This window comes from Vulpes vulpes, chromosome 2 (genome assembly GCF_048418805.1).
Source record: "Vulpes vulpes isolate BD-2025 chromosome 2, VulVul3, whole genome shotgun sequence".
NCBI lineage: Eukaryota > Metazoa > Chordata > Mammalia > Carnivora > Canidae > Vulpes > Vulpes vulpes.
The window spans coordinates 38809922-38831006 of record NC_132781.1 but is presented as its reverse complement, the minus strand read 5'-3'; the positions used below and the strand labels follow the sequence as shown (position 1 = coordinate 38831006).

Genomic DNA, 21085 nt, shown 5'->3' with positions numbered 1-21085 from the left:
GACCCACATGCCAGGTCCAACAGCTCTCCTTGCTTCTCCTCTACTCCTCCAGTCTGTAGCCTTGTTTGCCAAGTAGGACTAAATCCCTAATTGCAGTGGATGCCAAGAAGGCAAAGGGGAATGGAGTGCAAGCAAATAGTACATTCCCATGCAGTTGACTGAGCATCACTCTCTAAGGCCAGGCAGACTTGAGGTGGAGAGTCTAGAAGGAGAGGAGGCCAAGAGAGGGTCATCTGTGTGTTTAAGCCCCAAAGTAATCTGCTCACATTCCCTTTCCAAGCCACATCTATTCATTTTCAGGAAATCTTGAATCCATTTTTTTTTCTTCAGCTAAGCATGGGAGTCCTTGCACTTTGCATGATGAAACTATGAGCATGAAGCACTGGCAATAGGCCCTCATTTAAGAAGGAATGCCAAGTGTGGTATATTCATTTCCTGTAGCTGCCAACAGTCTGTTCCAGGAAATCTAGGTTTTTCCTATCATACTCAAAATCTAGGCTTTTTCTCTCATCCTCTGCTCACTGCCCAATTCCGAAACTGCGTCTACATTTTTTAGTATTTGTTATAGCCGCACCCCACTTCCAGGTATCAAAATTTCTGTTAGTTTCTTATTGCTACTGTAACAATTTATCACAAACTTAATGGCTTAAAACAATGCAAATATATTACCTTTTAGTTCTGGAGTTTAGAAGTTTAAAATGAGTCTTTAGTTCTGGAGTTTAGAAGTTTAAAATGAGGGCTGCATTGGTGAGGGTAAGAACACTTTGACATTACCTACACCACTCCTTCCCCAAAGTGGCACAGATCAGTGCCAGAAGAGACCCTTTCTGCCTGTGATTTCTCCTGTGGGGAAAGTGAGAGCACTGAGGTCAGTTTCCCCAGCTCCTCAGCTAAGTGGAAGCTGCCAAAGAGATCCACTTGTCTCTTGCCTCATCCAAAGTACTAACTCATTGATCTGCATGACTGAGGGGGCAAGAAGAAGCCACAGAACAACAGATAAGACTTTGAAGGCAGGACACCTGGGTGGCTCAGTGGTTGAGAATCTGCCTTTGGCTCAGGTCCTGATCCCGGGATTCCAGGATTGAGTCCTGCATGGAGCCTCCTACAGGGAACCTGCTTCTCTCTCTATGTCTCTGCCTCTCTCTGTGTGTGTCTTTCATGAATAAATAAATAAAATCTTAAAAAAGAAAAAGAAGACTTTGAAGGCATTCAAGGGGTGTGGATCTTACTAATTGCATTAAAAGCCTGCCCACAAGCCACTGGAGATGTCTCACCCATAGATCCCCCTAAATGGTCCATGGGCACCTCAGTACTCCATGAACCTCACCCAAACATCCCCAATCTGTAGCTGCCTCCCTATTAGTGTTCCCAACAAAGGGAAGAGCAAGCTTTGACAGACAGCCAGTGGGCAGGCGAAAAAGCCACCTGAAGCTGTGATCCAGGGAGAGACCACAAACATAAGGATTAGCTCTGCCCTTCAGGAAGCAAGACAGACTGTTAGCACTCCGCCTGGTATGTTGCAGGATTAAGAAAATGCATGCAAGTTTAAGAAATCTGTCACAAGAGGAAGCAAGAAGCAGGGAACAGACGTATCTGCAACTACTAAGAAAGCCTCAAAATCACTAGCAGGGCTGGTGGAAGGAAGTTATCTCCTGAAGTTAGTCTGTAAAGGCTAGAGGGGGGTGACTACCACTTATACTTAAAATTTAAAGAAACAAAACAGGACTTTGAGGAATATGAGAATTCAAGGAAATATGACACTATCAAAGGATCACAATAATGTGTTAGTAACTGACCCCAAAGACATGGAGATCCATTACTTACCCAAAAAAGAATTTAAAATAGCCATTTTAAGGAAGCTCAATGAGCCACAAGAAAAGAGAGAAAGACCTTTCCACAAAATCAGGAAAACAAAACATGAACAAAGTAAGAAGTTTAATAAAGAGAGAGAAATCGTTAAAAAAGAAGAAGTTCTAGAAGTTCTGAAGTCATGATGAATGAAATGAAAAATACAACAGACATCATCAACACTAGAGTGGACCAACGAGAAGAAAGAATTTGTGAAGAAGCCCTTAGAAACTACCTAGCCAGAGGGCAGCCCCGGTGGCCCAGCGGTTTAACGCCTCCCTTCGCCCTGGGTGTGGTCCTGGAGACCCGAGATCGAGTCCCATGTCAGGCTCCCTGTATGGAGCCTGCTTCTCCCTCTGCCTGTGTCTGTTGTGAATAAATAAATAAAATCTTTAAAAAAAGAAAGAAAGAAACTACCTAGTCAGAGAAGAACAAAGGAAAAAGAATGAAGAAGGCTAAAGAAAGCCTATAGGATCTATGGCATATCATCAAAAGAAACAATCTGTGAATTACTGGAGTTCCAGAAGGACAGAGAGGGAGAAGGGAGCAGAAAGCTTGTTTAAAGAAGTAATGTCTGAGAACTTCCCAAATCTGGGGAGAGATTTCAATATCCAAATTCACAAGAAATTTATGATTCCTCCAGCAAACTCAACTTTAAAAGCTCTTCTCCAAAGACGTGTTGTAATAAAACTGTCAAAAAACAAAGACAGAAAGAGAATCTTAAAAGTGGGAAGAGAATAGAAACTTGTAACTTACAAAGGAACCCCCGGAAGGTAGTCAGAGGATTTACCAGCAGAAACTTTACAATAGAGAGAGAGCAGTATGGCATCATCAAACCACCAAGAAAAGAAAACTGCCAACCAAAACACTCTACCTGGCAAAGTTGGGCTACAGAAATGAAGGAAATTTGAAGACTTGCCCAGACAAACAAAAGATGAGAGACTTCACTACCACTAGACCTGCCTTACAAGAAGTGCTGAAAGGAGTTTTCAAGCTGAAAGGAAAGGATGCTAATTAGTAACATGAAAACATATACATCACACTAGTAAAGCTGAATTAAATACTCAAACTCAGAATACTCTAATACTGTAACAGAATATTAAACACTCCACTATAAAGGTTAAAGGACAAAGTATTAAGAATAACTATAGCCACAATAGTTTGTTAATGGTTACACTATATAAAAAGAGGTTAAGTTGTAACATAAACCTAAAAGGAGGGATAAAAGGGTAAAGTTTTTGTAGGCAGTCTAAGTTAAGCATTAAGCATAAAATACACTGTTGTATCTGTAAGATGTATTATGTGAACCTCACAGTAACCCCAAAGCAAACACCTAGAGTAGATACACAAAAGAAAAAGAGAAAGGAATCAAAGCATTCCATTGTGGAAAATCATCAATTTACAAATGTAGGCAGCAAGAGAAGGAGGCAGGAACAAGGGAACTACAAAATAGAAAACAGTAAGATGGCCATTAGCAAGTGCTTACCTATCAATATTCATCAAATGTGAATGGATTAAATTCTCCAGAAAAGGCATAGTGTGGCTGAATGGATTAAAAAAAAAAAAAAAAAAGACCCAACTATATGCTCCTATAGGAGACTCACTTCAACTTGAAAGACACACATAGGCTTAAAGTGAAGGGATGGAAAAGATATTCCATGCAAGTGAAAACCAAAAAAGAACAGGAGTGGGGCATCAGGGTTGCTCAGTCTGTTAAGCATCTAATTTTGACTCAGGTCATGACCCCAGGTGCTTGATCCAGCCCCCCTATATGGGGCTCCCTACTCACTGGGGAGCCTGCTTCTCCCTCTCCCTCTGCCCCTTCCTCTCTCTCACTCATGCTCTCTCTCCTACACTCTTTCTCAAATAAATAAAATCTTTTAAAAACCCACAAAAAACAAAAGAGAACAAGAGTAGCTGCACTTTTAGCAGACAATATATTCCTTAAGCCAAAACCTTAAGAGACAAGGAAGAAAAAAGAAAGATCTCAAATTTAAAAAACCTAACTTTATACCTCAAGGAACCAGAAAAAAAGGCAAATCTAGCCCAAAAGTTAGCAGAAGGGAGGAAATAATGAAGATCAGAGTGGAAATAAATAAAGACTGAAAAACAGTAAAAAAGATAGACAAAGCTAAGGACCTCTCATCAAGCCCCTTTTTCATTAACATCATCAGCAATCGACTGATGGGCTTGTAGCATGTGCATGTAAAGAGGGGTGAACAGATAACTGGTTTTCAATATCTAGTCTTTTGATCCTTGAAATATATGTGAGAGGAGGGGATGTGAAGAGTCCTGTCTCTGGTTCAAACTAAGCAGGTTCACTTTGATTCTGTTCATAAATTTGGCTTCACTTCTATTGTTTTACTTGAAATAATATTTTTCTAGGTAATCAGATATTTTAAAAACCACAGTAATATTCCATGATCTTATTATGTGCCTTATGGTTCAGAGAGCCTATGAAACAGATAGTGATTTAAAAATATGTCTGAGAATTCTTCTATGTTCCTCAAATTAAGAGATGTGGTCTATGTTCTCTAACTTTGCACCTGGGAGCCTTAAACCATCATGTAAACTATCCAAATCCAGCTTATGTAGATGGACCACTGGAGAGACAGGGGTGGAGGGAGAGAAACTTCCACCTGTTCCAGTCCTCAGCTATTTAAGACCTCTCAGCTCAAACACCTGACATTGAGTGAAGGCCTTGAGATGACCCCAATCCCAGCCATCATCCACTGCAAAGATGTAAAACAAAAACAAAAACAAATCATGAGCAAGAACTTCTTGGCTGAGGCCAGTCAAGTACCATATCCAAAAGTAAAATCAATGATTACTCCTGCTTTAAGTCACTGTTTTCAGATGGATTGTTACACAGCAGTTGATTACTAGAATAGACACTACAATTTTAGGTTTTATTCTAAGAATACTGAAGTCTATTTTTCTGCTAATGTCCTATTTTTTTTTCTGCTAATGTTCTATTATTGTGTTCTTTGGGTCTTAGAAAAGCCAACAGGATTTAAAGCAGTAAAGGATGGTTTTAGTTCATTTTAAAGCTCAGTCAAAGTTTTATTGCCTTTCTCTGAACGCTGTCATCCTTAAGATGGTATCTGAGAGGAAAATTGGGGAAATCCCTTACATCTCTTTGATTTGGTAACCCTACTTCCTTTCTTTTTCCATATAAAGTGTTTCTTTTCAAAAAAGCAGAACCTTAGTAAGAGTCATAGATCACATACTGCCTGGGCATAGCCCACACCTCACATACCAGCGCTGAGTTTGGATGGCAAGCAGGCCAACACCAATCACGCCTTCTCTCTCATGTCCTAGTATCTTCCCCAGGGAAGGGCAATGGCTCAGCTGATGTACTATTCCACCCTGTGATTCATTTAGAACGAACTCCTGTCACGCACTCACTTTCTTCCTGTTTGCTCGTATAAAAGGCAGGCAGAGCAGCCAGAGGGGCCAGAGGAGCAGAGAGGCTGAGACAACCCAGAAACCTCCAGCTCTCACATCCAAGCTCCCTGCTCTCCACCGACATGAAGATCTCTGCAGCACTCCTCTGCCTGCTGCTCACAGCCGCCGCCCTCACCACCCAGGTGCTCACCCAGCCAGGTGAGCCCCTCTATCTTTTGTTTTGAAGCCCATCACCACATCTCTGGCTTCTCATGGGCCACCAGAGCAGGAGCATCACCCACAGTTCCACTTCTAAGATCAGGAAAGTCAGAGAAGGACAAGGAGGAAGGCTGGTCACACAGGTGCTCCCGGGAATTCCAGCCATGGACACCAAATCCAGTCCCTTCCAGGGTTCCAGCTCTGCACTCATGCCCCTAGTGCAGATACTACCCTGGGTCCTTGTAGCGGTGTTTGGGGAACTGGGGTGATCCAAAAGAGGGGGCCTCTGGTGGAGGGTGTGCAGAGTATTTCCAGATGTGGTGGAGGGGAAAGGAGGAGACAAGAATCTGAACCGTGCTTCATTCAGTCCAGCATCCAGAGACAGGGCTCTGCAGAGGCAGTGGGTATTAGGGAAACTCATGACCAGGCATAGATTGTTCAGAGCCTAGAGGGGGACCCATAGCTTCGGTCACCCTGTCCTGAGGATTAGACTATTCTATGAGCCCCTCCTAACAACAACCCAGAGTTGTCGCCAGTTTCTCTTCTCCTCTCAATTAGCAGTCATATCCTTCCGTTTTACAGTCCATACCAGTAAGACTGAAAGTTTTATGGCAGAAACACAGGACTTAGGGTGGGTGATTTCCCTTTCCTTTGACTCTCCTCCTTACCGTTCCCTCCTTTATAAATAGAAAGTCCCAGCACACACCCTAAATAGCCTTTGTTGTTGTTGTTTCAACAGATGGGATTAATATCTCAACCACCTGCTGCTATAGATTTACCACTAGGAAGATGTCCATCCAGAAGCTGAAGAGCTACAGAAGAATCACCAGCAGCTATTGTCCCCGGGAAGCTGTGATGTGAGTGAAGCCATAACCACCCGCACTCAACACTTGGTCTTGAGTTTTGCTCCCAGGCAGTGGATAGGGCTATTATCAGACTGAGTTGGAATTTAACCCTCAGGTGCTTAGAACATCTCTAATCTAATCCTAGAAATCTTCCTATGGGAAAAGTAAATTCAAGAAAATAGAGACTTCCCATTTATAGCTCTTTGTCCAGGTGTTAGCTCAGATGTCAGTTCCTTCATCCAGGAGACAAGATGGCTTTACCTGGGGCAGCAAAAGCCGCTGCTTCACCTGAGTTTCCTTCCTTCCTCCCCTATCACCCCAGGCTAATGGGCTAGCCAGTTAGAGGACCTCCATCACCACAAGCTAATGGGCCATAATGTGGGTTACACTACCAGGTTGAATCTTCAAGCACTCCATCTAAATGCCCTCTCTTCCCACAGCTTCAAGACCAAACTGGCTAAGGAGATCTGTGCTGACCCCAACCAGAAGTGGGTCCAGGATCACATGAAGTACCTGGACAAGAAAACCCAAGTCCCAAAGCTGTGAACAATGCGCACAATGAAGCCAAGCCAGTATCCAGGAAACAATTTATATTCCCTATCCTTTCCAACATACCTTCTGAGATTATTCTACTACAATTCTAAGGAATATGAGATTTGGCAATAATGTGAACCACAGTTTTCTTAAGTATGTTTTATGTTGTTAATATTTTAATTTAATGTGCTCTGGAATTGGATGTGTTTTAAATGTAAATCCTTGGATATATCACATCACTTTAGCCCCCTAAAAACTGAAGGATGCTCTCTTTTCTACCTCACTATAGTATTGTGAAGATCCTTGCAAGAATCAATGCAAATATACATATATTTAATTTTTAAGAGGGGATGTCCCTATGAAACCATAATGTTATTATAGAACTGAATATTTATGTATGTACAACTCTTGAATTTTCACATAAAATATATTTTGGATAAGACTTGACTTTGATGGCTTTTTATTTATTTTATTTATTTATTCATGATAAACACACACACACACACACACACACACACACAGAGGCAGAGGGAGAAGCAGGCTCCATGCAGGGAGCTCGACGTGGGACTCGATCCCGGGACTCCAGGATCACATCCTGGGCCAAAGGCAGGTGCTGAACTGCTGAGCCACCCAGGGATTCCCCTTTGATGGCTTTTTAAAGAACAGGATAAAGATGGTGGGAGTACCAGGGAGAGGAAGGCTGTTCAGAAGGTGGGGTTTGTGTTAGGGAAGAATGGGCATGTGATGGACTCTGGGCTTGACCCCAGGCTGGGCTCACCTGCATGACAAGAAGAGTCAGGCTGGCTGGGGCCAGGTTTAGCCAGCTCCACAGCTCTAGATGACATCAACTTCAGCCTTTTGTTCAAATGCCTTCTTCCTTTCCAAAATAATTTCCTTTTTTACCATCCTACATACTACACGACTGTTGCATCAGTCTCATGCCTGGCTGGTTTTCTTTCTTCCAACCCTTGAATCCAGAATAATACAAGTGTCACCTGCATTGAAGAACTAGTGAGGAGATCAACAGATGACCTCAGAAATTATCGTCCACATCTGGGAGTCACATATCTTAAAGATTTCTATCTCTACAGGTTGAGGAAGAGCAAGGAGGGTAGGAGGAGGGTATGGATGATATGAACAAGGAGGATATGACAAGCCAGCATACTGACAAATTCTTGATAACTTCAAGTTGAGCTTCTTGGAGAGTGAAGGAGAGGGTTGCATCAACACTCCACTAGAAATCTCAAGGTGTCATGAGAAATCAGACACTTTGGTAGCAAGCAGACAATTCATTGGTGACCATTTGCTGCCATCATTGATGCTCAGACCAGGTCCAACAGACCTTTCTGTCCTGCCTCCAGCCTAATAGTCCTCATCCCCAAACATCAATAAGAAATGTAGTCTCAAATGCCAGTGAGGAACAACAGCAGGACAAGCAGAGGTAGGAGGGAAATAGATACTATAGTGCAATGAGATACAGCAAGTCCTGGGGAGCAGGCAATATCAAGCAGAGGGTCAGGTAGTAGGACAGGCAAGGAGAGATAGGTTCCATGTGCCCAAGCCCAAAAAGAATCTGATCACATTCTCTTTGTCAAGCCTATCTTTTCTTATTTAAGGAATTCTGAATTCATTTGTCCTCACTGGGCCTCTTGGGACACAGAGAGTTAAAGAGAAATTCCAAATCACAACCAGGAACAGAAGCTCATACATAACTGGGCATGGAGTTTAACGGGATTCAAAAATCAGAGTGGGTGTACCACTAATGTGCCTAGTAAATTAGGGAAAGTTATTTTCCCTGACCAGGCCCCCATTCATGGAGATTTAGACACATCAGTGGCTCTCATATTAGCATCAATATCTCTTAGATACTAATAAAAACACAGATTTGGGGGCACCTGGGTGGCCCAGTGGCTGAACATCTGCCTTTGGCTTGGGTCATGATCCCAGGGTCCTGGGATCTAGTCCTGCATCAGGCTCCCCTCAGGGACCCTGCTTCTCCCTCTGCCTATGTCTCTACCTCTCTCTGTGTGTGTCTCATTAGAAAATAAACAAAATCTTTAAAAAATGCGATTTCCAGGTACCCTCACCAAAGATTCTAATACAGAGTGTTGGGAGGGCAAGGTGCCCCTTCCATCTTTTTAACTGGTTCCCAGCCCTGTCTGCAGAAGGAGGGTACACCCCGATGACCTCATTCAGATCAGTGTGGTCTCTGGGCTTGACTTACGCCTCTGGCTTAGACATGAAGCATGCCTTTGGTCTGAACTTTCCCACCTCCTAGATTTGGCTGGTAGGTATGCACCAGCCTTGAGATAGCTGAAGTAGTAAATGCCCACCATGTGTTCATGTGCTCTTCTACATTTTCCAGCCCACATTGCATTTGTTTAGGGGCCATATGACTGGATTCTAACCAAGTCGGTGAGAACTAAAATAATTTAAGTCATGTCCCCAAAAACAGCTCATACTTCTGGACTTCTCTTCCTCTGTCATGCTGACCTTGGAGGCAATGTGCTCTAAAAATCTCAGCCTTCAGATGGAGGCAACCCATGTCCTTAAGCCAGTGGAGAAGAACCACTTGGCCTGTGACACACAAAAGCAATAATCCTTTGTTAGGTTGAGCCACTGAAGTTGGGAGCCTAGCTTAACCCAATTAATAGAATTGGTACCATGATCATGCGTTGCTAGTAGAAACCTAAAATGTGTAGTATTGATTAGACATTTGGGAGTAGGAGGTGAGGAAACTATCTCAGGTTGAAATGATGGAGAATCTTGTTACAAAATGTCAAAGCTGTTGGATCCTATCTGCTGAAATTGTAGCTCCAAAGGAGAGAGTTTTAAAAATATGCATTAGTAATGCATTGGTTGTTTTTGTCTGCACTGGTCAGAGTACTGAGAGAAACAGAAACTCAGGAAAGCATCGACTCATTTTAAAGTAAAAACAAAATGGAATATAGTCCACAAATTCAGAAACTTGCATTTATTGGAAAAGCCATTTGTTTGTAGATCCCAAACATTCACAGAAGGTTTATTTTAAGGGGAGAAAAGTAAAAAGATTTCAGTAATAAAAAATCAAGGAAAAAAAATACCCTGTGAGTTGGATGAAGTGACTTAGGGTAAAAATCAGTTTGAAGTTTTAACCTTGCCACTTCAAGCCTCATTAAGAGGAAGGAAGAGAGAGGAAAAGGCAGGACAAATAATCTGAGAAGTATATCTAGAATGAAATGGGCTGTGACTACAGATGTATGGAATTGGCTGTGAGGAAAGGAATCAGAAGCCTGCTAAGTTCTCAAGAGAACTAGACTATACTGCCAATAAAACCATGAATGAGCCTGCACTGAAACAAGAAGCCATTGACCATTCAAAATGAAAACAAACTCCAAGCTCTGTGATGCAGCCAGCCATCTTCCAAGGCTACAGAGCTTCCTAGAACATGGCCCTTCTATACCCACTTCAGAGGTGGCCAAGGGAAATAACATAGAAGGAAGGATCTCACAAAAGCAATCAGAAGCCAGGATCAAAAAGACAAAAGAGCTTTCCCAGATTGTAGAATCAAGCCTAACCAAGCGTGAAGGACTTATACAACATCTGCCTGAAGGACTGCAGGATTGCTACAGGGCATTGGCCACTGGTGCGCCATCTTCCCCTCCAAGAGTGAAGGTGTTGGTTGCAAGCACCTGTATTCTTCATACTTGATATATTATGTCAGGGGAAAATAACTGGTCTTTTTAGTTCAGAGGTTACTGGACAAAGTAGATTTATGTCCTCACCTGACAGAGGACAACTTGCCACCCAGAGATCCTGGACGTTTAGTTTGATGCAATGACCTTATAGGACTTTGGGTTGGTCTCTCTTCGGGATTGGTTAATTGCGTTAACTTATGTTGGGAAGCAGTGAGCAAAGGACAGTCTGCATAGAAACTATTATCACTCACCAAGTATTTATGTGTTCCTCTTTATTTCTCAGCCTTCTTTGCTCTTCAAGTCATATGATGACAGGATGGAGACACATGTGATAGAAGCTGCTTCCATGCCTGGTTCTTTATTTTTTTTTTAATTTTTTTTAAATTTTTATTTATTTATGATAGTCACAGAGAGAGAGAGAGGCAGAGACACAGGCAGAGGGAGAAGCAGGCTCCATGCACTGGGAGCCTGATGTGGGATTCGATCCCGGGTCTCCAGGATCGCGCCCTGGGCCAAAGGCAGGCGCCAAACCGCTGCGCCACCCAGGGATCCCTGCCTGGTTCTTTAAATTCCCCTATGCAATCTATCAACCCTCTCTCCCTGGCTGCAGGGAACTTGGGAGCCATGTGTTTCAGATGCTGGCTGTGAGTTGCAAGTAGGTTGGATCGCTGAGTCACTCCTCAGAAAAGAGTGTTTTGGGAAACCTGCCTGACCAACATCAGGCCGTGATATGAACAGCAAAGAAACACCTGTTGCAGTGAGTTGCTGACATTTTTGTGCTTATCATGGAAGCATAAGCTAGTGTTACTATGAACACCTGGTGCCAGGAAATACTTTCACCATCCTGTCTCCATTTTCATTGTTGTACAAAGGACTAAAGGTGGTTGCTCCAAGACAATTATACAAGATAACATAATAAGCAGTAATAATATTTTAGACAAAAGAATATTTTAGACTGAAAGAATAGTTTAGTTTTTCTCAGGGCAACTCTGAGAAGCAGGCTTCACTTTTATAAATGACTTCACAAAAGAGGAAGCTACTTACCTTCCCTAAGCCTCTGTTGTCTCATTATCAAAATTAACTTAATTAGAACATCTACTTTGTAGGTTTGTTGGGATGATTAAATAAATGAACCCACAGGAAATGAAGCAATATAGTGCTTGCGTACATTCAGTAAGTGAGCACTGCTACTGAGAGCTTGCTATTTGTTAGTCACGTTATTAGAATTTTTATGCTAATATATATTTGGGGTTATCTTCCTCCAAAACTAACAAGAAACTGAAGACTCTTGAGAGAGAAAGATAGCACACCCTACTTGGTTCTGTTTTGCCTAAGAGAAAAGGGAGTCCAAGGGCTACATACAATGTGGCAAAGGTTTCACAAGATGGGGAGTCATGAGACAAAGTTTCTAGAATCAGACTCAGCCTAAAACACCATGTTGCCATAGGTATTTTGTCACTGGTCCATAGGTCTCTATTCATTTTTTTTAAAGATAAGGTTGGGGGATGCCTGAGTAGCTCAGTTGATTGAGCACCCGACTCTTGATTTCAGTTCAGGTTGGGATCTCGGGATCCTGGGGTCATGTTGGGCTCCATGCTCAGTGCAGAGTCTGCTTGAGATTCTCTCTCTCTCTCTCTCTCTCTCTTTCTCCCTCCCTCTGCCTCTGTTTCTCCCCCTATTTTCACTCTATCTCTCTCTAAAAAGAGATAAATAAAATATTTTTAAAAATAGGTAGGGTCGGAATAAAATGAGTATTAATGTCTCTTTCAATTCTGTGTATAGTTTTGAATTACTAGAGGAAATCTAGAACAAAGCTGCAAAAAAAACCCCAAAGTTCTGATTCCTGGGATGTTTTTCCACTGATCATTCATTCTTTCTTGGAAAAGACTCAGGAAACTAAGATTCTGTTTTTACAATGAGGGATTCATTTCCTTCCCATCACTCAGTCATTCCCCACCAATGCCTCACATTTATCAGACACCAGACCAGAGCAAATAGTGAATCTAGCCTAGCTCATTTCTGAGTAAGAAATCCCCAGGAGGAAAGACAAAATAGTCAGAGAAGCTGCCCCCACTGCTAGAGACAGCCAGACAGCTGGATGGAACCGCTACTGAACTTGGATGTTTAAGATTCTGTTTATTTATTCCCACCAAGGTGTCTGTGGTCCAGGTAAATCCAAAGCCCTGAAAGAAAAACACAAAAATGGAAAGTCCTTACTGATAAAGCCCTCTAACACCCCGTAATTGTGAAATTATTCCTACTAAGGAAACGTAATCACTCAATCTCATCAGCCAAACACCCCCAAAGAACATTCCAAACTCATGGTTTGGCACAATTTTTGAGACCCTGCATCTCCTGCAAATGCAACTCAGGCATTTCTGGAAACCATCCCCCAGGTAGCATGTCTTTACTTGGAAACAGGGAGAAAATTGAGGAGAAGATATGGAGAAAGCCATTTGGCCAGACTCAGAGTCCTTTTCTAGCTCCCTCAGCTGGCAAAATCTGCCCTATTTCCTAGTAGTAGTAGTAGTAGTAGTAGTAGTAGTAGTAGTAATAGTAATAGTACTAAACATATACTTCCACTTACTAATGACAGTGATCTGGTCACTCTTCTGAGCACTTTATATATATTAACCCACTTAATTCACACAATAATCTTCTAAGGTAAGCATGATTCTCCCCATTTTAACCTAGCAGAGATTGGTTAGTAAGTTGTCCATGGCATCAAAGCTAGTTAGTGGCAGAACCATCCTCCAAACTCAGAATCCTGATTCCAGAGTCCACACTAGACTACCTTACCTGGAGTTGAGCTAGGAGAGAATAATGAAGGTCGGTCCTGGTTTTCTGGTTTCTACTTGGTTCCTTTTTGAGTAATTGTAGATCAATTATTCTAGACTGGAGCTTAAAGACCACGCAGTCCAGCGAGGACCCTCTCTTAATTCTGTGCTCATGACTGACATCACCAGTCAGCCACACATTGTCTTCTACTAATCCAAGGCAAGGCTTCAGAATCCTTCTCAACACACCTCTTTGTGACAAGTACTAATCAATCGATTTGATATTTGAGTGTTCAGGAAAAACCAGGAGACCTTTGCAGTGTCTCCAAGCCAATATTCAATTCTATAACTCATCACAGTGACACAGTGACATTAAAGACTGTCCTTGCACCATCTCCTATTAGAGGACCTAGTATTGTGCACAAAAAGAATACATGTTGGCTTCTTGTCTCTTCTTTCCCTTTGATATTTTTAGCTACCAGTCACCTGGTCTAGAATGTGCACTTAGGGAGTGAGGGTGAACTGGTTTCCAAATGTGTTTCTTGGACCCTTGGGGAGGTGAGGACATAGAGGCCCACCCATTCTGCTGCAAACAGATGTATTTGATGTATAGGCTTTTGCTATTTCATTCCATTTGGGGGAAAAGGGTTGCAGCTAAGCAGATAGTTTAGAAATGCATGAGAAACTCCATACTATTTTTTCACAGTGGCTGTGCCAATTTACCTTCCCACCAACAGTTCATGAGGGCTGCCCTTTCTGCACACCCTCACTAACACTTACTATGCCTTGTCTTTTTTGATAACTATCCTAAGAGGTGTGGAGTGGTATCTCATTGTGGTTTTGATTTGTCTTTCTGAGGAGGTGTTTTGTCACAGTGTACAAACTTTCAGTTATGAAATGAACAAATTTGGGGGAATCAAGTGCATGGGATGGTAACTATAGTTAATAACGCTGTATTATATACTTTAAATTTGCTAAGAAAGTACATTTTTTGCTTCATATGTTTTATATCTTTATTAAATTAATATAATTATTTCATATTATTTCCTTTGTTACTTGTAGCAGCAACATGGGTTTTATGAGTTTGGGGTTTGTTTTCCACAGCTTTCACTCTCTCTAGTCCCCTTGCAATTGTTTACTTGATTTATTTTGCTCATTTAAAACCTATCATCCACAGATACAAGTGACTTTTGAGCATTGTCTGTTTTCCTTCTTAATCTCCCAAAGTTGTCTGTTCTCTTACATGGTTTCATTTCCTTATTGGAAGCTTTAGAGCTCTGTGGTCATTTTTCTTTCTTCTCTTGTCTTTCTTTTTATTGGAGTTCAATTTGCCAACATATAGCATAACACCCAGCACTCATCCCGCCAAGTGCCCCCCTCAGTGCCCATCACCCAGTCACCCCAACCCCCCACCCACCTCCCCTTCCACTACCCCTTGTTCATTTCCCAGAGTTAGGTGTCTCTCATGTTTTGTCACCCTCATTGATATTTTCACTCATTTTCTCTCCTTTCCCCTTTATTCCCTTTCACTAGTTGTTATATTCCCCAAATGAATGAGACCATATAATGTTTGCCCTTCTCCGATTGACTTATTTCACTCAGCATAATACCCTCCAGTTCCATCCACATCAAAGCAAATGGTGGGTATTTGTCATTTCTAATGGCTGAGTAATATTCCATTGTATACATAGACCACATCATTATCCATTCATTTTTCTTTCTTTTTTTTTTTATCCATTCATTTTTCTTTTTTTTTTTTAATTAATTTTTATTGGTGTTCAATTTACCAACATACAAAAAAAACACCCAGTGCTCATCCCATCAAGTGTCCACCTCAGTGCCCGTCACCCATTCCCCTCCAACACCCGCCCTCCTCCCCTTCCACCACCCCTAGTTCGTTTCCCCGAGTTAGGAGTCTTTATGTTCTGTCTCCCTTCCTGATATTTCCCAACATTTCTTCTCCCTTCCTTTATATTCCCTTTCACTATTATTCATATTCCCCAAATGAATGAGAACATACACTGTTTGTCCTTCTCCGATTGACTTATTTCACTCAGCATAATACCCTCCAGTTCCATCCACGTTGAAGCAAATGGTGGTATTTGTCGTTTCTAATTGCTGAGTAATATTCCATTGTATACATAGACCACATCTTCTTTATCCATTCATCTTTCGATGGACACCGAGGCTCCTTCCACAGTTTGGCTATTGTGGACATTGCTGCTAGAAACATTGGGGTGCAGGTGTTCCAGCATTTCACTGCATCTGTATCTTTGGGGTAAATCCCCAGCAGTGCAATTGCTGGGTCGTAGGGCAATTCTATTTTTAACTCTTTGAGGAACCTCCACACAGTTTTCCAGAGTGGCTGCACCAGTTCACATTCCCACCAACAGTGCAAGGGTGTTCCCCTTTCTCCACATCCTCTCCAACATTTGTTGTTTCCTGTCTTGTTAATTTTCCCCATTCTCACTGGTGTGAGGTGGTATCTCATTGTGGTTTTGATTTGTATTTCCCTGGTGCCCAGTGACGCGGAGCATTGTGCTAACAATGAGACTGAAGAAAGAGAAATTAAGGAGTCAATCCCATTTACAATTGCACCCAAAGGCATAAGATAACCTAGGAATAAACCTAACCAAAGAGGTAAAGGATCTATACCCTAAAAACTACAGAACACTTCCAAAAGAAATTGAGGAAGACACAAATAAGTGAAAAAATACCCCATGCTCATGGATTGGAAGAATTAATATTGTGAAAATGTCTCTGCTACCCAGGGCAATTTACACATTTAATGCAATCCCTATCGAAATACCATGGGCTTTCTTCAGAGAGTTGGAACAAATCATCTTAAGATTTGTGTGGAATCAGAAAAGATCCTGAATAGCCAGGGGAATATTAAAAAAGAAAAACAGAGCTGGGGGCATCACAATGCCAGATTTCAAGTTGTACTACAAAGCTGTGGTCATCAAGACAGTGTGGTACAGGCACAAAAACAGATACATAGATCAATGGAATAGAATGGAAAATCCAGAAGTGGACCCTCGACTTTATTGTCAACTAATATTCAACAAAGCAGGAAAGACTATCCACTGGAAAAAAGACAGTCTCTTCAATAAATGGTGCTGGGAAAATTGGACATCCACATGCAGAAGAATGAAACTGGACCATTCTCTTACACCAGACACAAAGATAAACTCAAAATGGATGGAAGTTCTAAATGTGAGACAAGAATCCATCAGAATCCTAGAGGAGAACACAGGCAACACCCTTTTTGAACTTGGTCATGGCAACTTCTTGCAAGATACATCTATGAAGACAAGGGAAGCAAAAGCAAAAATGAATTATTGGGACTTAGATAAAAAGCTTCTGCACAGCAAAAGAAACAGTCAACAAAACTAAAAGATAATCACAGAATGGGAGAAGATATTTGCAAATGACCTATCAGATAAAGGGCTAGTATCCAAGATCTATAAAGAACTTATTAAACTCAACAGCAAAGAAACAAACAATCCAATCATGAAACGGGCAAAAAACATGAACAGATATTTCACAGAGGAAGACATAGGCATGGCCAACAAGAAAGTACATTTTAAGAGTTCTCACCACATTAAGAAGTTTGATTATGTGAGGTAATGGACCTGTGAGGTAACTTGATTATAGTAATCACAATATATATGTATATCAAACCATCACACTGTACATCTTAAATATTGATAATCTTTATTTGTCAATTATGCCTCAATAAGGCTGGAGCAAGAGTGCGCAGGAGGTCAAGTTCAATAGGAAGGATCCAGTCATGTTCTAGGACACTAAAATCCCAGGGTCTCAGAGCCTACAACTACAAGATTTAACCATGGGGGCAAGGTTCTCATGTGCTACAATTCCTGGATGCCAGAGACCTGGCAGTGTTCGGAGCTACTGAGATCTCTCCACATCTGGAGGAAGGGGAGCCTACCAGGAGTTTTAGGATCCCCTCCTGGCCTCCAGATCCAAAAGACATGACGTGAACACAGGAACGAAGTGGGGTGAGGGGAAGGTTCCTGGATTTCTTCATCTTCATGCCTTGATTTCCTGCCTCCCCTGTCTAACTACAGATGTTTCATTTCAGAGAAAGCAGAGCTTTTAAGAATGATCCTCTCAAGACATGAACAGACATTTCTCCAAAGAGGATGTACAAATGGCATCCTGGGAAATATAAATCAAAACCACAGTGAGAGGGACCCCTGGGTGGCTCAGCTGTTGAGCTTCTGCCTTTGGCTCACGGTGTGGTCCCGGGGTCCCAGGGATTGAGTCCCACATCGGGCTCCCCACAAGGAGCCTGCTTCTCCCTCTGTCTGTGTTTCTGCCTCTCTCTCTGTGTGTCTCTCATGAATAATAATAATAATAATAATAATAATAATAACAATAAACCCACAATGAGAGATCACCTCACACCCAGCAGAATGGCTAAAATTAACAAGTCAGGAAACAACAGATGTTGGCGAGGATGCAGGGAAAGGGGAACCCTCTTACACTGTAAGTGGGAATGCAAACTGGTGCAGCCACTCTAGGAAACAGTATGGAGTTTCCCCAAAAAAGTTAAAAATCGAGCTACTCTATGACCCAGCAATTGCACCACTAGGTGTTTACCCAAAGGATAATTAACCCAAACAGTGATTCAAAGGGGCACCTGCACCTCAATGTTTATAGCAACAATATCCACAACCAGGGAAAGAGCCCTGATGTCCATCAGCAGATGAGTGGATAAAGAAGATGTGGTATATACATCAAAGAAGAATGAAATCTTCTCATTTGCAAGCTAAGTGAAATAAATCAAAGAAAGACAAGTACCATATGATTCCACTCATATGTGGAATTTAAGAAACAAAACAGATGAACATAGGGGTAGGGAAGGAAAAATAAAATAAGATGAAAAGAGAGAGGGAGTCAAACCGTAAGAGACTTAACTACAGGAAACAAACTGAGGCTTACGGAGAGGAGGTGGGAAGGAAATGGGGTAACTGGGTGACAGGCATTAAGGATGGCACTTGATGGAATGAGCACTGAGTGTTCTATGCAACTGAAGCATCACTAAATTCTACACCTGAAACTAATACTACACTTTTTGTGAACTAACTTGAATTTAAATTTAAAAATTTTTTTAAAAAGAATGATCCTTTCATATTACTGTCCAAACTCAGTCATTTTCATATGCATACATTCTACACTTTGAGCCCCAGGATGGATGACAAATGTGCCAAGTGCCCCCCAACACACACACACACATACACACACACATACACACACACCCTGCTTTGCTTCTTACGTCCTGTTAACTTGCTGGGATCTGGGACTAGGTCAGCAGCTAAGGCTTCCATCTTCATGACTTGCACATGACCCTGGCCAGGCAAAGGCTTCCCTGGAAGCTCCCACCCTCTCTGTTCTTTTTTAAAGGCAGGCAGAGTAGCCAGCATTGCAGATAGGCTGAGACCAATCCAGAAACCCCTAGCTGGCACACAGAAGCTGGCATCCTCACTCTCCTATATGCAGCACTCCTGCACCGCCTTCAGCACCTCAGCCGCCTTCAGCACCCAGATGCTTGCCCAGCCAGGCAAGCCCCTCTCTCCCTTATGGAAAAGCTGACCATGCCCAGAACTGTCAGATCAGCAAGAATCTGTAAAGACTTGCTGCAAGCCCTGCATTATAAAAATGGGAAAAAAACAAGTCCCATGAGTGGACAAGATGTGCCCTGATCATGATCAGCGAAGAGCCAGAGCTAGAAATCCAGGCCACTGAGGCTAGTCCCCACATTCTTTCCTGACAGGAGTATTGCAAAAGGTGCTTTGTGCATCCATGATCCGACTGCTCTTAGAGTGCTCAGGGATGGCGCCCCCAAAAGAATGACCCTCTCTTAGAGCACATTTTTGTCAGTAGCGGAGGGGAAAAAATTCTTTTGATTGTAGACTCAAAATGTTTACTGAACCCTAAGACAGCTTTCACAAGCAATGGTTAGAAGAGGGGAAGGAAGGCAGCCTGGGTGGCTGGGTGGCTCAGTGGTTTAGTGCCGCCTTCAGCCCAGGGTGTGATCCTAGAGACCCAGGATCGCGTCCCACGTCGGGCACCTGGCATGGAGCCTGCTTCTTCCTCTGCCTGTGTCTCTGCCTCTCTCTCTCTCTCTCTCTCTCTCTCTCTCTCTGTGTGTGTGTGTGTGTGTGTGTGTCTCATGAATAAATAAATAAAATTTTTGAAAAAAAAAGGAGGGGAAGGAGGTCCTAGTGGAATCTCAAGGTGACATATTTTGACTCTGTTCAGGAAAATGGCCTAGGTGTTTGTATCACAACTCATTTTTCCATCCTGTGATGACTTAGATTTCTTGTACCTGTCAGTCCAAATAAGATAATGCATGCTACGGTAGCAAACAGTTATTGGTGGCTTAAAACAACAAAGGTTAGTGTCTCACTGTACTAAATAGCTATAGCGTATTGGCTAGAGTGTTAGCCTCATATACTCGGGATTCTAGATTGAGAGCAGTTGCCCTAAGGAATATTGCTGCTTACTGTGATAAAGGAAAAAGAAACTCAGGAGAGTTTTTCATGGACAGTTACAAACTCTGACTCAGAAATGACCCCTACCACTTTTTTATTTTCTCATTTATTAGCCAAAACTAGTTAATGGTTCCAACCAACCAAAAGTGACCAAGAAATGCAAGTCTGCCAAGTGTCCAGAAAGCAGAGAATGGAGAGTATTTGGTGAACAATACTATGACTATCACGTAGCCACATAGCTCCTCATAATGACAGAACTAGAGCTTATTGCCTTGACCAAGATTTTCCCATATCGTTGCTGGTGGGGATGGGTCCCAGTGGGGACAATGAATCAAAGGCAGAGACACAGGACCTCAGAGCAGATGAATCCTGCATCCCTTACATTTTCTTACCTTCTCTGAAATATTCTTCTTCTCTTGCAAAGTCATGCTTTCAAATATCTACATGTCATCAGTGGCTCATTCTTTCTATCTATTTATCTGCATACCCTTCCCCCACAATTCAGCTTCTTTCCCAACCATCTGCTACTTTAGTGTGGCCAGTGGGAAGTTCTCCATTCAGTGACCATAGAACTACACAAGAATCACCAGTAGCAGAGAGCTGTGATATAAAGTAGAAAACCCCACTCTCTCCCCGTTCCAAAATTCATTTCTCAGTGGCAGAAGTACAAAGATCGTGTCAAAGTTATTCGGACTCATGGACTCCGAGAGTTCTATCTCTATAACCCAATCCATGAATTTTCACAACAGAAAATTTTCACTCCTAGTTCCCTGCCTGGAGGCTTGTTCAGTTTACACTAGTTTCTCTGAGTCATGAGCAAGGATGGCTTTACTGAGGGCAAGCTAACCCCCAGATTCCTCTTCTTTCTCTGTCCCCTTCCTCCTCTCCCATGGCAACCCTGTCGCATGGCACATGGTCCTGAAAGGTTTAGAGCTAGGTGAACACAATTTTTGAAGAGGTTCTCTCTCATTGTTCCCCCTCTCTCTCACCAAACAGGCCAAGGAAGTGGTCCCAGGGAGAAGTACGTCTAGGACGCCATGAAGTACTTGGCTCAAGACTCCAAACTTCAAAACCATAAATATTCACTTTTTTGAAGCCAAACCAGAGCCTGAGAAATGCTTGATTCATTTTCCCTGGTCTCCCTAAGATTCATTCCACGATAATCTAATCGCCATTTCAAAGGGAATAGCTTTTGTTTAATCATTTTAATGAAACACATTGCATTTAAGCTACTGACATTTTAAAACTTCTCTGCCATAAGTATCAGTCATTTTTAA

The 21085-nt window shown here is 42.2% G+C and overlaps 1 protein-coding gene across 1 annotated transcript; it reads left to right on the top strand.

Moving 5' to 3' along the window:
* Nucleotides 1-5325: 5325 nt before the first annotated feature.
* LOC112918106 (C-C motif chemokine 7-like) lies at nucleotides 5326-7243 on the top strand. Its single transcript, XM_025996265.2, has 3 exons — nucleotides 5326-5454; nucleotides 6194-6311; nucleotides 6740-7243. The coding sequence occupies exons 1-3, from the start codon at nucleotides 5379-5381 to the stop codon at nucleotides 6843-6845; spliced, it is 300 nt and encodes a 99-aa protein (XP_025852050.2). The 5' UTR covers nucleotides 5326-5378; the 3' UTR covers nucleotides 6846-7243.
* The last annotated feature ends 13842 nt before the right edge of the window (nucleotides 7244-21085 follow it).